Raw genomic sequence first — 16410 nt, forward strand, 5'->3', positions numbered from 1 at the left:
AACTGAGCTACAGGGAAGGCCCTACTCCCTGCACCAAAGAATATACCCTGCTACATGTACACTAGCTAGGCTACAATCTGTGCCCTCTATACACACACTGTCAAATCAAATCAAATCAAATGTATTTATATAGCCCTTCTTACATCAGCTGATATCTCAAAGTGCTGTACAGAAACCCAGCCTAAAACCCCAAACAGCAAGCAATGCAGGTGTAGAAGCACGGTGGCTAGGAAAAACTCCCTAGAAAGGCCAAAACCGAGGAAGAAACCTAGAGAGGAACCAGGCTATGAGGGGTGGCCAGTCCCCTTCTGGCTGTGCCGGGTGGAGATTATAACAGCACATGGCCTAGATGTTCAAATGTTCATAAATGACCAGCATGGTCAAATAATAATAATCATAGTAGTTGTCGAGGGTGCAACAAGTCAGTAACACAAGAGTGAGTGTCAGTTGGCTTTTTCATAGCCGATCTTTGAGAGTATCTCTACCGCTCCTGCTGTCTCTAGAGAGTTGAAAACAGCAGGTCTGGGACAGGTAGCACGTCCGGTGAACAGGTCAGGGTTCCATAGTTGCAGGCAGAACAGTTGGAACTGGAGCAGCAGCACGGCCAGGTGAACTGGGGACAGCAAGGAGTCATCAAGCCAGGTAGTCCTGAGGCATGGTCCTAGGGCTCAGGTCCTCCGAGAGAGAGAAAGAAAGAAAGAGAGAAAGAGAGAATTAGAGAGAGCATATTTAAATTCACACAGGACACCGGAAAAGAAGAGAAATACTCCAGACTGACCCTAGCCCCCCGACACATAAACTACTGCAGCATAAATACTGGAGGCTGAGACAGGAGGGGTCAGGAGACACTGTGGCACCATCCGATGAAACCCCCGGACAGGGCCAAACAGGTAGGATATAACCCCACCCACTTTGCCAAAGCACAGCCTCCACACCACTGGAGGGATATCTCCAACCACCAACATACCATCCCGGGACAAGGCCGAGTATAGCCCACGAAGATCTCCGCCACGGCACAGCCCAAGGGGGGGCGCCAACCCAGACAGGAAGACCACGTCAGTGACTCAACCCACTCAAGTGACGCACCCCTCCCAGGGACGGCATAGAAGAACACCAGTAAGCCAGTGACTCAGCCCCTGTAATAGGGTTAGAGGCAGAGAATCCCAGTGGAAAGAGGGGAAACCGGCCAGGCAGAGACAGCAAGGGCGGTTCGTTGCTCCAGCCTTTCCGTTCACCTTCACACCCCTGGGCCAGACTACACTTAATCATAGGACCTACTGAAGAGATGTGTCTTCAGTAAAGACTTAAAGGTTGAGACTGAGTCTGCGTCTCTCACATGGGTAGGCAGACTATTCCATAAAAATTGAGCTCTATAGGAGAAAGCCCTGCCTCCAGCTGTTTGCTTAGAAATTCTAGGAACAATTAGGAGGCCCGCGTCTTGTGACCGTAGCGTACGTGTAGGTATGTACGGCAGGACCAAATCGGAAAGATAGGTAGGAGCAAGCCCATGTAATGCTTTGTAGGTTAGCAGTAAAACCTTGAAATCAGCCCTTGCCTTAACAGGAAGCCAGTGTAGGGAGGCTAGCACTGGAGTAATATGATCAAATTTTTGGTTCTAGTCAGGATTCTAGCAGCCGTATTTAGCACTAACTGAAGTTTATTTAGTGCTTTATCCGGGTAGCCGGAAAGTAGAGCATTGCAGTAGTCCAACCTAGAAGTAACAAAGGCATGGATACATTTTTCTGCGTCATTTTTGGACAGAACGTTTCTGATTTCTGCAATGTTACGTAGATGGAAAAAAGCTGTCTTGATACAGTCTTGATATGTTCTTCAAAAGAGAGATCAGGGTCCAGAGTAACGCCGAGGTCCTTCACAGTTTTATTTGAGACGACTGTACAACCATCCAGATTAATTGTCAGATTCAACAGAAGATCTCTTTGTTTCTTGGGACCTAGAACAAGCATCTCTGTTTTGTCCGAGTTTAAAAGTAGAAAGTTTGCAGCCATCCACTTCCTTATGTCTGAGACACAGGCTTCTAGCGAGGGCAATTTTGGGGCTTCACCATGTTTCATTGAAATGTACAGCTGTGTGTCATCCGCATAGCAGTGAAATTTAACATTATGTTTTCGAATGACATCCCCAAGAGGTAAAATATATAGTGAAAACAATAGTGGTCCTAAAACGGAACCTTGAGGAACACCGAAATGTACAGTTGATTTGTCAGAGGACAAACCATTCACAGAGACAAACTGATATCTTTCCGACAGATAAGACCTAAACCAGGCCAGAACTTGTCCATGTAGACTAATTTGGGTTTCCAATCTCTCCAAAAGAATGTGGTGATCGATGGTATCAAAAGCAGCACTAAGATCTAGGAGCACGAGGACAGACGCAGAGCCTCGGTCTGACGTTATTAGAAGGTCATTTACCACTTTCACAAGTGCAGTCTCAGTGCTATGATGGGGTCTAAAACCAGACTGAAGCGTTTCGTATACATTGTTTTTCTTCAGGAAGGCAGTGAGTTGCTGCGCAACAGCTTTTTCTAAAATTTTTGAGAGGAATGGAAGATTAGATATAGGCCGATAGTTTTTTTAAATTTCTGGGTCAAGATTTGGCTTTTTCAAGAGAGGCTTTATTACTGCCACTTTTAGTGAGTTTGGTACACATCCGGTGGATAGAGAGCCGTTTATTATGTTCAACATAGGAGGGCCAAGCACAGAAAGCAGCTCTTTCAGTAGTTTAGTTGGAATAGGGTCCAGTATGCAGCTTGAAGGTTTAGAGGCCAAGATTATTTTCATCATTGTGTCAAGAGATATAGTACTAAAACACTTTAGTGTCTCCCTTGATCCTAGGTCCTGGCAGGGTTGTGCAGACTCAGGACAACGGAGCTTTGGAGGAATACGCAGATTTAAAGAGGAGTCCGTAATTTGCTTTCTAATGATCATGATCTTTTCCTCAAAGAAGTTCATGAATTCATTACTGCTGAAGTGAGAGCCATCCTCTCTTGGGTAATGCTGCTTTTTAGTTAACTTTGCGACAGTATCAAAAATAAATTTCGGATTGTTCTTATTTTCCTCAATTAAGTTGGAAAAATAGGATGATCGAGCAGCAGTGAGGGCTCTTCGATACTGCACGGTACTGTCTTTCCAAGCTAGTCGGAAGACTTCCAGTTTGGTGTGGCGCCATTTCCGTTCCAATTTTCTGGAAACTTGCTTCAGAGCTCGTGTATTTTCTGTATACCAGGGAGCTAGTTTCTTATGACAAATGTTTTTAGTTTTTAGGGGTGCAACTGCATCTAGGGTATTGTGCAAGGTTAAATTGAGTTCCTCAGTTAGGTGGTTAACTGATTCTTGTCCTCTGACATCCTTGGGTAGGCAGAGGGAGTCTGGAAGGGCATCAAGTACACTAGTGTGTAGACTCTGTGCCACCTAGTATATACACACTTTCAAGTACACTCTCTGGGCTACAGCCTGTTCCCTCTGTGCCCTGTATACACAAACTGCTAAGATAAAGTTCCATCTTCAGTTTCTCAGACTTTCTAGTTGTGTTTACTTCTCTGTGAATATCCGTCCTCCTCTTTCTCTCTCTCTCTCTCTCTCTCTCTCTCTCTCTCTCTCTCTCTCTCTCTCTCTCTCTCTCTCTCTCTTTTCTAACGATTTAAATATTCTGTCTTGCCAGTCAATACATACATACAATATGTCTCCATAGAGATACATGCTTTTTCTTGAACTTCATGACGGACTGAGCAGAGTGTCAGTTTAGTGACTGACTCCAGTCTTCATCTGGTTGATGTGTTGAGCAGTTGGAGGTTGACCTTCAGTCATTCACTGAGCCACACACTTGAATAGAATAGCATATACTGGCACTTATATAACATATGTTATTTTGTGTAATGGTTAACACGTGTGTATGTACGTTTGTGTCCGTCTTTGTGCATATGTCTGGGTATCCATCTTTGTGTGTTTGTGTGTCTTGCGTGCATGCCGTGTTAATGCATGTGTATGTCTCCTCTAGACGAACAGAGGAGTTCAGTGAACGAGTCCAGCAGCTTGTTGGGTGGTTCCCCTCGACGCCACTGTCGTAGGAAGAGCTCTCCGTACCACACGGGTCAACTTCACCCCGCGGTCAGGGTGGCAGACCTCCTCCAACACATCAACCAGATGAAGACTGGAGAGGGATATGGCTTCAAACAGGAGTATGAGGTAAGAGGAGGGAAGGAGGGGTCTGGGAAGGGGGGGAGAGAGAGAGAGTAAAGAATGAAGATGTTGTAGCATCCATTGGGATTCAATGATGTAATTTTGGAGACAGAAGGCATTTTAATGTAATTTCTCATCTCTGAGTCCAATGGCTTATGTGTTCAGTAGGCTGCTGCTGGAGGTTTATTTTAATAAGCAGCATTCAATATATACCTATAGTGGCTGTTTTATAACATCTCTCAATGTAAAGCTATTTCATTCTTCTCATATCTCTTTCAGATCTATTTGTATTATTACCAAGAGTATATTAATTCAATGGCTTTCAAAAATATATATATATATTGTTCTCTTTGTGATTTACTTCAAAATCCCTCTATTCACCCAGTAGCATTTAGCTTGTATTTGTACCTGAATCCAAACCTCCAGGATTCCAGATGTGCTTTTCGATTCAGTAATCCCACCCCCTGAGGGCCCAACAAATTCCCCCTTCTGAAATCAATACCATGGTTGCTTTTTCACTCCTCCATCGCTTTTCCTCTCCTCCCGTCTTGCTCCCTCAGTCGCTCCCGTCTGTCGCCTGGAGAAATAAAGGAGATGAAGGAAAGATCAGTGGCAGACTGGTGTGTGTGTGTGCGTGTGCGTGTGATGTATGTATCAGTGTGAGAATGGCTGTAGGACTTCATAACCCTTATTTCCCACTGGGCTGCTGAGGCGGCCATTGATCAGGCATGCCGCAAAGGACTGTGGGAGTTTATAAATGGCACTACAGGGCTTCTAGACTGGCTCAGATAGAACAAGGCTGAAGTCAGATAGCCATAACCAGATTACAACCAACTGGTTAGACTGTCAGGTTAGATCCAATCTTCCTCAGGGCTTCTGCCCAGCAGGCAAAACTGGTTGAAAGGATGTCATTACAAACCAGATTACAACAATGATTTATATACATCACTGGATTAGAACCAGTTGACATCATTTCAACCAGCTATGCCTGCTACGTTCAGCCTCTGGGCTTCAGGGGAGATAAAGAACATTGATTGAAACAAAGAGAATTTCCTTCTGACAATCAGCAGCTGAGACCCTGATGCATGATATAAGCGTGCAAAAAAGTCTGTCTATGGGCTGGTTCAATGTTAGTCAGGCTCTGCTGTAAGGAGAGTGAGAAGGAAAGTGAAAAGGAAAGAGGGAAGGAGAGAGAGAAGAAGAATGAGAGAGGCATCATGTCTTCTCTAAACAGGATTAGGTATGGTATTACCTGTGTAGGAGTGCGGTGCAGGTGTAATCCTCTGATCAGCATGCTGCCCCTGTCCCTGCGCTGTAGGTGGACGGCCGCCCCACGCTGCGATTGGGCCGGAGCTGATGAGGGTCTTAGTGAGCCGGGTTTGTAGCGCCTGGATGTGCCTGGTGACGCAGCCAGGAGATAAGCCTGACTTAGCGTTGGTACGCGTGAACGTGCCACAACATGGACGCTACCGCCGCCATTGTAAAGTGTTTTCCACTAGTGCCGGCTGTCGGCCATACACCTGATTAGACTCATTTCAGCCTAATACTTTTTCCACTTAAATTAACAATGGTACTTTTCAATTCGCTAGCCAGAAAAATGTCTGCCAAGCCCTCTCCCACTAGAATGAACTATATGCATCTTTTAGCGATCTATTGATAGGACAAGCGCCTGTCAGTCACAAAGTGAGTGACGACTGGGAAATATTGCTGTCCCGTCTCTTGGAACCTGGGTGCGTGGGTGTTGTGTGCACTGTTGTTGCAGTCAAATTTCTTTACACTGCAGGAGAGAGCATGAATTTGCACGTCCCGTATAATGTGGTAATGATGAGTTGAAATCCACCTAGCCTATTGTTTTCAGGCACATTCATTTATTTTATTTTGTGTGCAGGGTCCGACATTAACGCTGGCCCGGGACCAGTAAAAAACTCATCCCAAACCATCTCAATTGGGTTGAGAAAAACAGCATGGTCGCGTGAAAGCGCATCTTTGTCACCAGGCAGACCACTGACAAACTGAGCTACTATACTGTGCCCAGAGACAGAAGACGCCTCAATCCGCTTTCTGCAGGCTTTAGAGAGCCAATGGAAGCCTTAGAAAGTGCTACGTAACCTACTGTAGTTTTGATAGAGAATCAAAAGAAGAACTACAAATTCTCAGACAGGCCACTTCCTGCTTGGAATCTTCTCAGGTTTTTGCCTGCCATATGAGTTCTGTTATACTCACAGACACCATTCAAACAGTTTTAGAAACGTCAGAGTGTTTTCTATCCAAATCTACTAATACTATGCATATTCTCGTTTCTGGGCAAGAGTAGTAACCAGTTTAATAAGGTATCCAAAAATATATTTTAAAAATGATTTGATAAGATTTTGAATTTGGCCTTTACCTCTATAGCCCAGAGAAACCCATTGAATAACACATTCATAAATGGCAAAAAGGACAGTCAAAATATGTATCATAAGAAACAAGGTTTTGCAATGTTAGTCCTATATCTGGTAGATATACGAAATCTCAGGAAATACACTGCTCAAAAAAATAAAGGGAACACTTAAACAACACAATGTAACTCCAAGTCAATCACACTTCTGTGAAATCAAACTGTCCACTTTGGAAGCAACACTGATTGACAATACATTTCACATACTGTTGTGCAAATGGAATAGACAACAGGTGGAAATTATCGGCAATTAGCAAGACACCCCCAATAAAGGAGTGGTTCTGCAGGTGGTGACCACAGACCACTTCTCAGTTCCTATGCTTCCTGGCTGATGTTTTGGTCACTTTTGAATGCTGGCGGTGCTTTCACTCTAGTGGTAGCATGAGACGGAGTCTACAACCCACACAAGTGGCTCAGGTAGTGCAGCTCATCCAGGATGGCACATCAATGCGAGCTGTGGCAAGAAGGTTTGCTGTGTCTGTCAGCGTAGTGTCCAGAGCATGGAGGCGCTACCAGGAGACAAGCCAGTACATCAGGAGACGTGGAGGAGGCCGTAGGAGGGCAACAACCCAGCAGCAGGACCGCTACCTCCGCCTTTGTGCAAGGAGGAGCAGGAGGAGCACTGCCAGAGGCCTGCAAAATGACCTCCAGCAGGCCACAAATGTGCATGTGTCTGCTCAAACGGTCAGAAACAGACTCCATGAGGGTGGTATGAGGGCCCGACGTCCACAGTTGGGGGTTGTGCTTACAGCCCAACACCGTGCAGGATTTTTTGGCATTTGCCAGAGAACACCAAGATTGGCAAATTCGCCACTGGCGCCCTGTGCTCTTCACAGATGAAAGCAGGTTCACACTGAGCACATGTGACAGACGTGACAGAGTCTGGAGACGCCGTGGAGAACGTTCTGCTGCCTGCAACATCCTCCAGCATGACTGGTTTGGCGGTGGGTCAGTCATGGTGTGGGGTGGCATTTCTTTGGGGGGCCGCACAGCCCTCCATGTGCTCGCCAGAGGTAGCCTGACTGGCATTAGGTACCGAGATGAGATCCTCAGACCCCTTGTGAGACCATATGCTGGTGCGGTTGGCCCTGGGTTTCTCCTAATGCAAGACAATGCTAGACCTCATGTGGCTGGAGTGTGTCAGCAGTTCCTGCAAGAGGAAGGCATTGATGCTATGGACTGGCCTGCCCGTTCCCCAGACCTGAATCCAATTGAGCACATCTGGGACATCATGTCTCGCTCCATCCACCAACGCCACGTTGCACCACAGACTGTCCAGGAGTTGGCGCCACCTCATCAGGAGCATGCCCAGGCATTGTAGGGAGGTCATACAGGCACGTGGAGGCCACACACACTACTGAGCCTCATTTTGACTTGTTTTAAGGACATTACATCAAAGTTGGATCAGCCTGTAGTGTGGTTTTCCACTTTAATTTTGAGTGTGACTCCAAATCCAGACCTCCATGGGTTGATAAATTGGATTACCATTGATTATTTTTGTGTGATTTTGTTGTCAGCACATTCAACTATGTAAAGAAAAAAGTATTTAATAAGATTATTTCATTCATTCAGATTTAGGATGTGTTAGTTTAGTGTTCCCTTTTTTTTTTGAGCAGTGAATATTGTTTTGTTTTACACATACTGTATTTAACCCCTTTTTTGGGCAGGAACAAGACGATCTTCATCCTTCCATTAATAAAAAAAACGGTACCGGTTACATTCAGAAGAGTCCTATGACAATTTTGAGGGACGTAGAGCAAAATATATTCATGAGAATCTCCCCTTTCCACAGTGGGTTCACATTAGTTTGTAGCCCAAATGGTTCGGACGCTACAAACAGAAGTTGGCAAATTGACTGTATCTTCTTCTGACAATTCCCCTGACACTTGTGGGGGTCGTAGAGAAAAACAGAGACCACCATCGTGTTCGTGAGAGCCTCCCCTTTACATAGGTCAAACAGATGCTACAGACGTTTTTGTGAGAAGACCGATTTTCGGGATGTCTCATGGTCTGACAAACACCGCTCTAACTCTGCCACCTTTCACCGCAGATGCAGAAGTGCAATATCAGCGGATGCGGTAGATTGAGACAGGACAAACACTTCAAAACCTGGTTTCTTATGATACATTTGACTGTCTTTTTTTGCCATTTATAAATGTGTTATTCAATGTGTTTCTCTGGGCTATCATAGTAAAGGCCAAATTCAACATTTTCTCAAATCATTTTTTAAATATATTTTTTAATACCTAAAGGGGTCCTAAAATTCAAAATCAAATGGCTAAATGATCCATAGTATGACCATAATAAAACAATGTCATATGTCAGCTTAGAATCATAGGTCCAACCGTTCAGACGCTACAGACGTTATCGTGAGAAGACAGGTTTTCGGGATGTCTCATGGTCTGACAAACACTGCTCCAACTCTGCCACCTTTCATGGCGGATGCGGTAGATTGAGACACATCTAATGCAAAAACCCAGATATCTCTAGATTAAACTGATGGATTTTGATGGGAATTGTTGTATTATGTTACTGTACTTAGATTGACGCACCGGTGCGTCAATTGACTCTAGGGGGTTAAAAGGAAGCTTGAAGCTCATGGAAGTTGACAGAATCTTACAGGGTTCTTTAAAATCCCGGTGCAGTCAAAATTAAAATGTTCCTGTGTTTCATATCATATTGTACAACAGCTGTTGAAACTAACACTGTAAAAGTGTGATTAAAAAAAAGCAGTGTTATGATTGTGATAGCTGCTATTTGAAATTACAATACAGCATTAGAATGTACCATTGGACACCAAAATAGAGTTTGGCTACTCCATGTGTTGTGGAAATCACTGTGTTCCTTTGCAAACATGTCTGTCACACTCACTCAGTCACTCATTCTCTCTCTCGCTCTCTCCCTACTCTCTAGTCTCTACTCTCTCTCATAAAGTTGATTTAGATTCAGTAGATTGTATCTCGTTGTTCTGCCAGATTGTGTATATTGTGCCATAAACATCTATCACAAATGTCGCGCTTTGATACCAAGGTATTATAAAGCACTTGGATTGCAGGCAGGCCTGCTCTCCATGCATATGGAATGAGAGGGACTCAAGCTTGCCTATCTACCTCCTCTCCTCTTCTCATCCCCTTCTTTTCCTGTCCTCCCCATTTCCTTCCTCTACTCCTCCGCTCATCTCTTGGATGCTCTCCTCTCTCATCTCCTCTCCTCTCCCCCTCAAGGCCACATCCATCCTTCATAGCCGGGTGTCGTCTCTCAGCCTCTTCTTCTCCTCATCATGCTCTTATAGATATGTCACGCCTATCAGAAATAAGAGCAGTGAATATGATGGTGAAGTTAATAAGAGAACCTCAGGGTGACAGTCTAAATGAGGTAACAAAGCTAAGGAGACGTTATTCTGATGACACACTGTGTGTCCCTTGTGTTCTAGCAGTATTTAACACTCCAGTAACCAAGCTAAGTATTTCACTGTGTTGTTTAAATCTGATGATGACACAGAATATCGCCTGTATGCTAACGATATCTCACTGTCTTTGTGACCACTTGTTCCATCTCTTCTCAGAGCTTCTTTGATGGATGGGATGTCACCAAGAAGAAGGACAAGACTAAAGGGAGACATGACAGTTTGCTGGGGCGTAAGTCGTTTTCAGACCCTCGCTCTAGAATGGAGTGGTATGCCATGTATGGAAGAGCATTTACAAGAAAGCTACTGGAACTTAAATGTGTTTACAATTAGTGTATTAATTATAACCTCTCCTTAAGTCAGTTGCTATTAACAACCACTACTTTAAAAAAAAGTTTGGTTTTGTTGAACCTGACTTCCTGGTTAAATAAAGCTGACATAAAAGTCCCTCTCCCCTGTAGATGATCGTCATCGAGTCAAGCTGCACTCCCTCCTAGCAGACCCCAACTCTGACTATGTCAATGCCAACTACATAGACGTAAGTTACCCTCTCTGTCTCTCCATCTCTCCTGCTCTCTCTCCCTCTCTCCTGCCCCCCCACCTCCAGTCTGTACTGTCTCTGCCCACAGTTGCTCCTTAAACTGAGACTCAGCCGTACGATCAGCTGTAGGAACCAAAGATATTGCAGAGTGACTTACGATGTAAGAGGCTCCACTTGTGAGCATCCACACAGCATCTGTGCATGTGTACGAAAGTTGGCTTTACTCTATTGCAATGTGATAGCTGTGTGACAACAAGTGCTGCAGAGATGAGTCTCATGCCTCATGCGGAACACTGCCTGCTATTGTAATGCTAACTTTGTATTGTTAATTCTCGATCCCTCCCGTGAGAGCTGTGTGTCTGGCCCAGTGCTAGAGAAGTGCTAAAGGAAGGATTAATGTAGTCTCTCCCAGCAGATGTCTGAAGGCTGGCCACAGGAAGGAGAGACTCTTAGGTAATGCAGTCTATCCCGGCAGCAGTTTGTAGGCTGGCCACAGCTGGCAGGCTAGTGCACAGTATCTGAGGATGTCCAGTCTATAGGAACTCCAGTCAAAAATGTGTGAGGATGTGACATCTAGAATCTGATCAGAGTATTGTCCTGTATCTGTATCTCCCTGGGGGAGTTGTGTTGTGTGTATGGCCCAGTGCAGGAGAAGTGAGAGACTCCTACTGTACTGTGTGTTTACAGGTAGTCTCTCCCAACAACCCTCTCTTTGGCTGGCCTCAGTTGGCTGGCCAGTACACAGTGTCTAAGAATGTGACAGCGAGGATATCCATTTAAAGAGGATTGTCCCCTCGTCATGGCATTGTCCTGTCTCTTTATCGCTGGGAGTACCGGAATGGATACGGGATTTGAGGTAGATATCGTGTCAGCAACACCAGAAGTTTCCATAAGATCCTATAAGCTAGGAGTTTCTTTGTCTTCTGTGACAGCTGACGACTCGTCCAAAAGCTCTCCTAAGTCGACTCCGAGCTGCGTCTCTCTCTGTCTGTCTGATGATATCAAATGTCTGATCCTGTTAATCTGGTGATCAGTTAGTTGGGATCTCACCTGTTCAGCTCCAGTGACTCTCATTCAGGAAACCAAGCCCAGTACCAGTTCATACCTCATCCCAGATACTATCTCTTCAGGCTCTGTGTCAAAGCTGTACAGCTAGTAATGTAGCTAGTGTTGGAGGAATATCCAGTTTGTGTGCTTGAGCTAGGTCCAAGCAGTGAGTGAGTGAATGAGTGAGTGAGTGAGTGAGTGAGTGAGTGAGTGTGTGTGTGTGTGCTCGCTTGTGCGTGAGTGTGCATATGCGGAGGCATCGCTGAATATGCACGCAGGTCAGGTAAAGGTGGCATTCTCAAAAACCTCTTTTAGCAATTATTTCTCTTTGTTGCACACAGCCTGTTCAGTGAAGTGCCCAATCAGAGCAGGAAATAGCGTACAGCGTTCTACTGCATTCGTCTCCCTCATTGATTAATTGTTTCACCATTGTGTTGTTTAACAAAAGAAGATTTAAGAGAAAGAAATAAGTAGAAACGAGAAGCTAAAATGGATAGAAAAGAAAAAGTAAAATGAAAAGGTAAAATTGATAGAAAATAAAAAGGTAAAATGAGCGCTGACTCAGTAGGTTGAGGTTGAGGTGAAGGGGAAGGTTTTAGTGTTAGAGCTCATGGAGAGTATAAGGGCTCTGGCTCTGGTTCCATGCTCCATTCACCCCCTCTTGCCCTTTGTAAGAGCTCTGGTTCCATGCTCCATTCACCCCCTCTTGCCCTTTGTAAGGTCTCTGGTTCCATGCTCCATTCACCCCCTCTTGCCCTTTGTAAGGTCTCTAGTTCCATGCTCCATTCACCCCCTCTTGCCCTTTGTAAGGTCTCTAGTTCCATGCTCCATTCACCCCCTCTTGCCCTTTGTAAGGTCTCTGGTTCCATGCTCCATTCACCCCCTCTTGCCCTTTGTAAGGTCTCTGGTTCCATGCTCCATTCACCCCCTCTTGCCCTTTGTAAGGTCTCTGGATCCATGCTCCATTCACCCCCTCTTGCCCTTTGTAAGGTCTCTGGTTCCATGCTCCATTCACCCCCTCTTGCCCTTTGTAAGGTCTCTGGTTCCATGCTCCATTCACCCCCTCTTGCCCTTTGTAAGGTCTCTGGTTCCATGCTCCATTCACCCCCTCTTGCCCTTTGTAAGGTCTCTGGTTCCATGCTCCATTCACCCCCTCTTGCCCTTTGTAAGGTCTCTGGTTCCATGCTCCATTCACCCCCTCTTGCCCTTTGTAAGGTCTCTGGTTCCATGCTCCATTCACCCCCTCTTGCCCTTTGAATGGGCTCTGGTTCCATGCTCCATTCACCCCCTCTTGCCCTTTGTATGGGCTCTGGTTCCATGCTCCGTTCACCCCCTCTTGTTCTATTTGAAAGTGTCATTAGCATATGGGCCTGCATCAATGTTAGGGCTGTCTACACCGCTGCCTGCATATCGTGGCAGGACCCCTGACTTGCCTTTCCGCTAGGCTAACCCGCCCCCAGGCGCCATACTAAATGATTAATGTGAGGAGGAGAAGGGGATGAATGGGGGTTGAATGGTGAGATGAGGGGTGGAATTAAGGGTCCACTGCCGTTCTGCAGTTCTTCAGACAGGTTCAATGGAAAAGCAGCACCCTGTCTCTGATTTGGGTTAACCTAACTGTTTTCATGGATGGTGGGGCTTGGGTTTGACTAGATAGGAGGAGGGTTGTGTTGTAGTAAAAGTGTAGCATGTTTGGTTCACTTACTGTTCCGTGACCACTCCGCACAACAGGAAGTTGAAGAAAAAGCTTGGGTTTCTACCTCTTTGCCATGGCAACAAGTGTGAGGCGTGAGGGTTTACACATTGATTCTCCACTGGTAGTGTGAAACAATCTCTCTCTCTCTCTCCCACTCTTTCTCTTTTTTCTCTCTGTCTCACTCGCTCTCTCTAACCTCCGAGTTCTCTCCTATTCCCCTGTTCTTTAATCATAATAATTAGCTTATTTTTTCCTTGCTTCCTTCCTTCTTTTTCTCTTTCTCCTTCCATATTTTCTCAACCTTTGGGGCTTCTTAGATCCGGATAAACAGGGAAGTAAGTACTACGACTTCTCTTTCTTACCTATCTCTCTACCCAGTCACCCTGTGCCCTCTGCGTACCCCCTTACTTCCTTCCACCTTTCCATCGCTCCATTACTTTCTAATCTCTCCATCTCTGACCCTCCCAGTCCCAGGCACCAGCTGCTCCCCAGAGTTTAATTTAGCCAAACCTGCTCTGCTACACCACTTCACTCTCTCTCATCTGCAGCCAGACTAGACTCACCTAGATTTAAGGATTTGTATTAGGTCTGTCTGTCCACCGCCACAGCAGAGATGACACAAAGCGTGTCTAACTGCAGGCAAGTCTGTCCCAATAGACAGAACCAGCAGTTAGAGCTTTATATTACATATGACACCTGCCCCCCATCAGAAATGGCACAAAGGAACCAATGGGTGCAGAACAGTCTAATGTTGCTTCCTAAATGGTACCCTATTACCATCACACTGCCCTATTGCCATCACACTGCCCTATTACCATCACACTGCCCTATTACCATCACACTGCCCTATTGCCATCACACTATCCTATTACCATCACACTGCCCGATTACCATTACACTGCCCTATTGCCATCACACTGCCCTATTACCATCACACTGTCATATTACCATCACACTGCCCTATTACCATCACACTGCCCTATTACCATCCCACTGCCCTATTACCATCCCACTGCCCTATTACCATCACACTGCCCTATTACCATCACAATGCCCTATTACCATCACACTGCCCTATTACCATCACACTGCCCTATTACCATCCCACTGCCCTATTACCATCAACTGCCCTACAACCATCACATTGCCCTATTACCATCACAATGCCCTATTACCATCACACTGCGCTATTACCATCCCACTGCCCTATTACCATCCCACTGCCCTATTACCATCACACTGCCCTATTACCATCACACTGCCCTCTTACCATCACACTGCCCTATTACCATCAATGCCCTATTACCATCACACTGCCCTATTACCATCACACTGCGCTACTATCATCACACTCCCCTATTACCATTACACTACCCTATTACCATCACACTGCCCTATTACATCACACTGCCTGCTCTTGCTGCTGGTGATTCTGCCCGCAACTGCCCGCCCGACTAGCATCACTACTCTGGACGGTTCTGACTTAGAATATGTGGACAACTACAAATACCTAGGTGTCTGGCTAGACTGCAAACTCTCCTTCCACACTCATATTAAAGATCTCCAATCCAAAATTAAATCTAGAATCGGTTTCCTATTTCACAACAAAGCCTCCTTCACTCACGCCGCCAAACATACCCTTGTAAAACTGACTATCCTACCGATCCTCGACTTTGGCGATGTCAAAAAAAAGTAAAATGTAATTTACAAAATGGCTTCCAATAATCTACTCAGCAAATTGGATGCAGTCTATCACAGTGCCATCCGTTTTGTCACCAAAGCCCTTTATACCACCCATCACTGCGACCTGTATGCTCTAGTCGGCTGGCCCTCGCTACATATTCGTTGCCAGACCCACTGGCTCCAGGTCATCTATAAGTCTTTGCTAGGTAAAGCTCCGCCTTATCTCAGCTCACTGGTCACGATAACAACACCCACCCGTAGCACGCAGTCCAGCAGGTATATCTCACTGGTTATCCCCAAAGCCAACACCTACTTTGGCCGCCTTTCCTTCCAGTTCTCTGCTGCCAATGACTGGAACGAATTGCAAAAATCGCTGTAGCTGGAGACTTATATTTCCCTTACTAACTTTAAACATCAGCTGTCTGAGCAGCTAACCGATCGCTGCAGCTGTACATATCCCATCTGTTAATAGCCCATCCAATCTACCTACCTCATCCCCATATTGTTTTATTTACTTTTCTGCTCTTTTGCACACCAGTATTTCTACTTGCACATCACCATCTGCTCATCTATCACTCCAGTGTTAATTTGCTAAATTGTAATTACTTCGCTACTATGGCCTATTTATTGCCTTACCCCCTCACACCATTTGCACACACTGTATATAGACTTTCTTTTTTTAATCTATAGTGTTATTGACTGTACACTTGTTTATCCCATGTGTAACTCTGTGTTGTTCTTTGTGTCGCACTGCTTTGCTTTATCTTGGCCAGGTCACAGTTGTAAATGAGAACTTGTTCTCAACTGGCCTCCCTGGTTAAATAAAGGTGAAATAAAAAAACAAAATACCATCACACTGCCTTATTACCATCACACTGCGCTACTACAATCACACTGCCCTATTACCATCCCACTGCCCTATTACCATCACACTGCCTTATTACCATCACGCTGCCCTATTACCATCACACTGCCCTATTACCATCACACTGCGCTACAACCATCACACTGCCCTATTACCATCCCACTGCCCTATTACCATCCCACTCCCCTATTACATCACACTGCCCTATTACCATCACACTGCCCTATTACCATCACACTGCGCTACAACCATCACACTGCCCTATTACCATCACACTGCCCTAATACCATCCCACTGCCCTATTACCATCCCACTCCCCTATTACATCACACTGCCCTATTACCATCACACTGCCCTACAACCATCCCACTGCCCTATTACCATCCCACTGCCCTATTACATCACACTGCCCTATTACCATCACACTGTGCTACTAGCATCACACTGCGCTACTAGCATCACACTGCGCTACTAGCATCACACTGCCATATTACCATCAGACTGCCCTATTACCATCACGCTGCCCTATTACCATCACA

The 16410-nt window shown here is 45.5% G+C and overlaps 1 protein-coding gene across 12 annotated transcripts in view; it reads left to right on the forward strand.

Moving 5' to 3' along the window:
- Positions 1 to 16410, forward strand: part of LOC115175712 (receptor-type tyrosine-protein phosphatase U) — a 326202-nt gene that overhangs the window by 268978 nt on the left and 40814 nt on the right. For 6 of the 12 annotated variants that reach the window (XM_029735166.1, XM_029735167.1, XM_029735171.1 and 3 more), the window contains 4 exons: positions 4015 to 4202; positions 10199 to 10271; positions 10501 to 10577; positions 13641 to 13658. In XM_029735166.1, coding sequence (XP_029591026.1) covers positions 4015 to 4202; positions 10199 to 10271; positions 10501 to 10577; positions 13641 to 13658 — 356 coding nt within the window. The remainder of the gene's footprint in view (positions 1 to 4014; positions 4203 to 10198; positions 10272 to 10500; positions 10578 to 13640; positions 13659 to 16410) is intronic. The other 6 variants (XM_029735170.1, XM_029735176.1, XM_029735172.1 and 3 more) reach the window with 1 other exon arrangement.

This window comes from Salmo trutta, chromosome 36, assembly GCF_901001165.1.
Source record: "Salmo trutta chromosome 36, fSalTru1.1, whole genome shotgun sequence".
NCBI lineage: Eukaryota > Metazoa > Chordata > Actinopteri > Salmoniformes > Salmonidae > Salmo > Salmo trutta.